General features: G+C 34.0%; 1 protein-coding gene across 1 annotated transcript in view; it reads left to right on the top strand.

Moving 5' to 3' along the window:
* Positions 1–3373: 3373 nt before the first annotated feature.
* Positions 3374–7351, top strand: part of LOC137644463 (4-hydroxybutyrate coenzyme A transferase) — a 321602-nt gene continuing 317624 nt past the window's right edge. Inside the window, 1 exon segment of the mRNA XM_068377442.1 lies at positions 3374–3628. Within this exon segment, the coding sequence (XP_068233543.1) occupies positions 3457–3628 (172 nt within the window). The 5' untranslated portion in view covers positions 3374–3456.

Consider the following 7351-nt stretch of genomic DNA (forward strand, 5'->3'; position numbering starts at 1 on the left):
AGCGTGAATCGTGCGTGAGAGATGCACGAGTGCCAGACTGTCGTCTGCATTCACCAGTATTACCAATTCAGAAAAATAATTATCCACACTTAAAGTACTCTGCTATGAAAGTCTCTCTCTCTCTCTCTCTCTCTCTCTCTCTCTCTCTCTCATATTTGACAGAAAAAGGAGAAGTGACTATGTCACATGTAATACAAGGCTTCCTATGATCAGTCAGCCCATTTCAATTGTGTGATGTTTGACGTACAAAGTTTCGTGTTCATCCACAAGTTAGTGTTAGTTTGACAGGATGATAATACATATACATTAAGCTTCGGGAAGAGTTAAAAGTTACAGTGAAATATATTTTAAAAACTATTTTACAGTTAGCTTTGCTTTTAGTTTGCGTCTTGCAAATAACGAAATTGTTAAAATTGCTAAGATTATTATTTGAATTATTATTATTGTTAGAATTACTCTTACTGGATGGTAATCAAGATTATTAAAAAGACGGCTTTGAGATTTTTCACACCTGCTTGAAGAATATGGTGAGAAACGTTACCGTGAGAAAAATCACCTTGTTTACAAATAATTCCTTTCGCTACAAGAGAGGTCGATGTTTTTGCAAGTGTAAAGCTTACCTAATTAGGCTATAAAGATATTGTCCTTTTATTATAATCATTTCATTGATGAGTGACTATATCGTACACAGCCATTCGAAATATGGGATCTAACGAAACCCAACAGATTTTATACCACAGATATCATACATCGGCTAGGTATTTTCAAGACGGTAGACAATTTCTTTAGAATAATTCACATTCATAATTTGTATTTGATTTTTATTTATTTATTCATAAGCATTTCCAAACACCATCTCCCTTATGATTTTGTGAACAATTTGTATTGGCCTAATTGCCTATAATCGCTTTACCTGGTGCAAAGTGTCAGACTGTAAAGATGAACTTCCTTAGTTATACGATGCACAAATGGCAATCTGAGTATCAGTGGAGTGCCTGACCTAAGTCAGTTGTTCCAACTCATTAAATTTACGGCCTAACCTATACCTTATACGTGTCCTACCAATGAGCTTTGGTCATCTGCAGGTAAAACAGGGCTGTGGTGTTCCACTCCAAGTACAGCGGTATAAAGCCTGTCACGTTTTTAATCCGTTTAAACCTTGTTACTAACTTGGCTTTAGTCAACCAGGCTACCAGATCCTCCTCATCTATCCACCACCAGGTTTATTTTTTCCAATGTACAGAGATCAACTCAGACTCTATTTGCCTTAGCTTTGCAGTGCAGGGGCGGCAATTATTTGGTGATCCAAGTATTGATGCCGGATATTCAAATGTCACCAAAATTGGGTTTATCTGACTACAATAATTTAAGGCCTATCTATTAACCTTTTTCTCTCTTCGCACGCTCCAAAGCTTATATGCCTATGACAAAATAATGGCTAAAGATTCACTATTCAAAGGTATTCCTTAGCACTAACTCACGTTCCCCTACAATAAAATGTCCGTTTGTCCTCACAGGTCATGGGTCAGGTCAACTAGGCCGTCTATTTCCTGCTCCTGCTCCTCCCTTTTCCATGAACATCAACCCCCTTCATTGTAACACTATACCAGCTATCCCTGGCCTCATACCACACCCTTCGCATAAGATATACTTAATTAATACGAGTTTGTATCTAAGCTTGTCACCCAAATGATTGAGTGACATTCTGATTAATTTCATGCTCAGATTCTTGTGAAGTTTGTCTAATACCAGCTACTAGACATAGTCTATTTACAGTTTTTGAGTTAGATATCTGGTCTCGTCCTCGGAGCACAGCGTGAAATATAGATAATAGGGTGTTATTTTAATAGTACATGAACACCTCTGTGCTATTTGCTATATATTTAGATTTTATGTCTGTTGAATGTTTCGTCTATCCATTTGAATAATACAATAGGGCGTCATCTTCGTAATTATTACTGCTACTTTTAGTTATCTTTATTATTCAAGGAAGCTTATATTTTTTTTATATCAAGTTAACATTAATTTTGATATTATTTTCGATGTTACTAAAATATGGTTTATCTACTGTAGCCTATAATAATTTATAGATAAAAGCACAGGTACGGAGTTATTTATTATGTTCTTAGTAGGTAGTGAAATTATCCCCAAAATTAATAAGATCAATATGTTGTTGAGCTACACAAGTCTCAGTGTGGTTATTAATATTTTTGAAAATTAATTTGATAAAAGACTGACGGTTGGGTAGCCCAGTGCATTTACAGATGAAAAAAAAATGAAAGCTGTTTTAAAGAAAACCATAATTGAATGACAGGGGCAGACATTTTAGGGCAATTGTTAATGCTGTTACCCTTTTTCACTCCTAAAATATATTGAGAAACTGTATATTTGTCGGCCATTTCGTCATGACGGATTGAAAGAGATTACAGACAGCTTACAACGTTTATTTGACAAATAAGATAAAACGAGTCGCAGTAAAGGGCAGATTTCCGAATTAAAAAAAAATCGTTGTCGGTCTAGTACCGTTGAATGATTTGAAGAAAATGATTTACGCATATTTTCGTTTTTAAAAGAAAAATCCAATGTAAAAAACTAGTGCTTTTGCATTTACAAAATATGTACATAGGTTCAGATGTCTAATGTAGGTTCATGGTCATTATATGGAAATCTTAAACTTCTCAGTACTGTGTAAGCTGCATACAGTGTGTGTCATATATATATATATATATATATATATATATATATATATATATATATATATATATATATATATACATATATATACATATATATACATATATATATATATATATATATATATATATATATATTTATTATATATATAATTAAATACACTACAAATATTATGGTAAATTAATATCGTTATTTAGAATAATTTGTCCCACATACATCAATTAATCCTCATTCGAACTGACATTTTCTCTCTCTCTCTCTCTCTCTCTCTCTCTCTCTCTCTCTCTCTCTCTCTCTCTCTCTCTCTCTCTCTCTCTCTCTCTCTATTTGTGTGGGTGTATGTGTATGTGTGTAATCATTCCTTTGTTTTATATACCGTCTATCTATAAAAAATACCCGTGTAAAAAATAATTTGCGTAATTTGTACATTTCTTGAGTAATTTGATTCATATTACTGCTCGGGAGTCGACATTTATTTTTAATTTATTTTTAATATGTGATTGATCTTCATGGTCATGGTTGATGGCGTTTTGGTATTTCATTTTCCCTTTTGAATATAATTTTGAATGGTCAAAATCTGGGTTTTAATTAATATTCGGTTTATACATTTTTCGTGTTTCTTAAGATAGACATTGGTAATACTGCGTAGACTGTGTACAAAAGCCCTAGAAGCGAAGCAACAGAAAACCTTTAACCAGGATAGGCTAGCTATCAGCTGCCAGCAGTCGCCAGTGAACGTTTGGAGTGACAAGTACCGTGACTATGGCGTTCCGAAGTAAATTTCTATCTTGCCTAGTGAGATTTATTGGCAATGGCAGAACTCCAGTAACTGGAAATCGCACATATTACTCGTATTCACATGAACCGTTCCATCCCCTGAAACGGGCCCCTGTTTGGAAGTCAGCAGAAGAAGCAGTGTCAGTTATAAAATCTGGTAAGTAATTGTTTTCATTCATTCCGGTAGGTCATTGTAAGGTCACGCTGGTTACAATTGCCTTGGTCTGATGTGAATGAATTAATAAGAAGTTTAATGTAACCAATAGGCTATTTCTACTAAATATTTGCCCATCTTTAATAGGCAATTGACGTTTGAGGTTTTTAGATTTTCCATATATATATATATATATATATATATATATATATATATATATATATATATATATATATATATATATATATATATATATATCAAGAACAGCTATATGTTTGTTAATGTATTTTTGGAATGTTCAAATTATAAATAAAAACAATGAAATTTTCTAGTATATTCTTGTCTTCAGCACAGCAACACTCATAATGTCAAGTTATGAACCACTTAAAGGGAATCATTCTTAATAAAAGCGAAGGTGCAAGCGTAGTTTATTTTATTTTATCATTTTTAGGTTTTCTTTATTTAAATAAAATCGTGATTGATTTCCTGTTTTTCATGATCATACTTTTTAAAATTATTATTAGTTTTGTCATTCTTTGCGAATATCAAGAGGGGAATGCACCTTGTGTTTTTACCTTTTACCCCATATTTAGGGTAAAAGTATTTTCTTTTAGTCAGTGAGCTAGGTACGATTTTTTATACAGTTTATTATTATTATTATTATTATTATTAGTAGTAGTAGTAGTAGAAGAAGCAAAGCAACAACCCTAGTTGGAACAGGAAGATGCTATAAGCCCAAGGGCTCCAACAGGAAAAATAGCCCACTGCAGAAAGGAAAGAAGGAAATGAGTACTCTACAAGAGGAGTAATACAATCTAAATAAAATATTTTAAGAACAGTAACAACATTAGATTAGATCTTTCACATATAAACTAAAGAAAAATAAAAATAAACTAGAGGAAGATAAATAGGATAGAACAGCGTGCTCGAGTGTACCCTCAAGCAAGAGAAATCTAATCAAAGACTGGAAGGCCATGGTACAGAGGCTATGGCACTGCCCAAGACTAGCGAACAATGGTTTGATTTTGGAGTGTCCTCCTAGAAGAGCTGCTTACCATAGCTAAAAAGAGTATTCTACCCTTACCAAGAGGAAAGTAACCACTTAACAATTACAGTGTAGCAGATAACATATTGAGTGAAGAATTGTTTGGTAATCTTTGTGTTGTCAGACGTATGAGGACAGAGGAGAATATGGAAAGATTTTGCCAGACTATTCGGTGTATGTGTAGGCAAAGATAGAATGGAGCCGTAACCAGAGAGAGGTGTCCAATGTAGTACTGTCTGGCGAGTCAAAGGACCTAATAACTCTCTAGCAGTAGTATCTCAACGGGTGGCTGATGCCCTGGCCAACCGATCTACATACAGTAATTGCATTATCTGCTTGTCCGCCACCCGAACTTCACTTTGCTCTGACGGCAGAGTGAAAATGCATACGGAGTTTATTACTGCATCTTTAATATTATATAATCAGCAAATCATGGGACTTTTAGAAATAAGAATATAGTACCTGTTAAAAGAAACTCGATTATGATTTTAAGAAAAGTTACGCGTTAAACCAGCGCCAATGTATTTAGATAAGAAATTGAAAATAGTTTGGAAATCTTGAGCATTAAATCAAATATTTAATTCCGTGCTTGATGCCATTATATGCAGGAAACATGGTTTATTCATTATATTTAAGGCTCAAGTAATTCTTGCGATTGCATTGTATCAACACAAGCGGTTAAATGTTTTTGCCATTTGCTTGATTATAACATTGCTGTAAAACCGTATTTGTGTGTGTGTGTGTGTGTGTGTGTGTGTGTGTGTGTGTAGGAAATCTGTAATATGTGAGTCCTTGAATGAATTTAAGACCTTATTTCTCATAAGTTTTTTTTTATTTTTTAATATTCAGTGGATGATCCTTTGAAATAATGTAATTAAATGTTAGATATTATTTCATCATAATGGCAATCATCACAAGACTTGGAAAATTAGAAGATGAATGACACAGCTTTAACCTATATAGTTTCTTGATATTGAATAGTTATCATGATTAGATATCATAATTAGTCATTTTTAATTACAATACAGGTCCTGAGTAATTCAGGAAATTTGGTTTGACTTCTTTGTCGATGTCCAATTGCATTGTGAAAGTAGCAACGTAAATACAATATTACTTGTAAGTGTCTATAACAACCATAATTTTACGAATTACATGTAACTTTTTTTATCAACGTTTAAAACAGAAATTTGTGAAAGGTCCCTGGAAATAAACAAATGTATATTGAAGCAAGGCTTATTCTATCAAATACAAATCCCACTGAAAATGTAATATTTAAGTCATTTTGGTAAAGGAAAATATTTTGAGACAAAATGAACTTTGACATAGCAAGTAGCATTGGAACCACAAGTTACTGAATGAAAATCAGCCTTATCTTAGATTGTTCATGCAAATTCACAGTAAGGAATTATTTTTACTCGGGTTTTATGAATAAACATAGCTGATAATCTTTTAAATTTCATCTAAAGGATTAACAAATTCAGTCATCATCTATCTTCTCTGGTTCCCCCAACACGCCTAAATGTTTCACCTCTTGACAATTTGAATTCTCTTTCGGGTTTTCATTCTGAAATGTTCCAGCCATGAAGTTCTGGTAAAGGAAAATTTGAGTTTGCTATGCCTACCTGGTTCCAAATATGCTCTGATCCTTCGCTCTTTAGATGTGCATTTCAATGAATTCTTGCAAGAGGTCCATGTCCACTAGATCAAGGCTAGACGAACGTCTTAATATCTTGCTTTGCTGATTTATCTAGACCATTCACCTGCCTTGAAACGCCTGTCTCACAATCTGTTGGACGGAAGTTCGAGCTCTGCTTCAGTTCGATAGTTTCAAGTACTGTCTTCCATCTTGAAGATTTGGAGAAGCTTATAGTCTGGTGAGTCATCATCAAACATTGTTTGGCTCTCCGTAGTCTTAGCTTTGGTGTAGAGGGAGTCAGGGCGCTAATCATGTTTATATGGTCGATTTTTAAGTATCATTCTGTCCCTTGCCTATATATCAATGAATTTTAAATGTTTAAAGATTGTAATGAGGAATTTTTTATCCTTTCTAACACAAACTTGTCGTATGACTACCACTAAATTTGTGCAAGGCTTGAAGAACCAAAAACACTTAAGTTAGTATGTTGGCCAGGGCACCAGCCACCCGTTGAGATATTACTGCCAGAGAGCTATTTGATCCTGTGACTGGCCAGGCAGTATACTACATTGGAACCCTCTCTCTGGATATGGCTCAATTTCCTTTGCTTACACATAAACCGAATAGTCTGGCTTATTCTTTCCACGTTTTCCTATGTGATCGTACACCAGACAACACTCACATTACCAAACAATTCTTCTTTGCTCAGGGGGTAACTACTGCACTGTAATAGATCATGCAGTGACTACTTTCCTCTTGGTGGGGTAAAAGAGAGTCTAGCTATGTTAAGCAGCTCTTTTAGGAGAAGGAGACTCCAAAATCATACCATTGTTCTCTAGTCTTGGGTAGTGCCATAGCATCTGTACCATGGTCTTCCATTGTCTTGGAGTAGAGTTATTTTACTTGACGGAACACTCGGACACACTATTCTATCTTACTCCTCACTCTTTTTTTGAAGTTCTTATAGTTTATATAAGAAAAATATATATTAATGTTGCTATTGTTCTTAGAATATTTTTCTTTTAAGTTATTTATTTCCTTTTTC

This window comes from Palaemon carinicauda, chromosome 1 (genome assembly GCF_036898095.1).
Source record: "Palaemon carinicauda isolate YSFRI2023 chromosome 1, ASM3689809v2, whole genome shotgun sequence".
Lineage (NCBI taxonomy): Eukaryota > Metazoa > Arthropoda > Malacostraca > Decapoda > Palaemonidae > Palaemon > Palaemon carinicauda.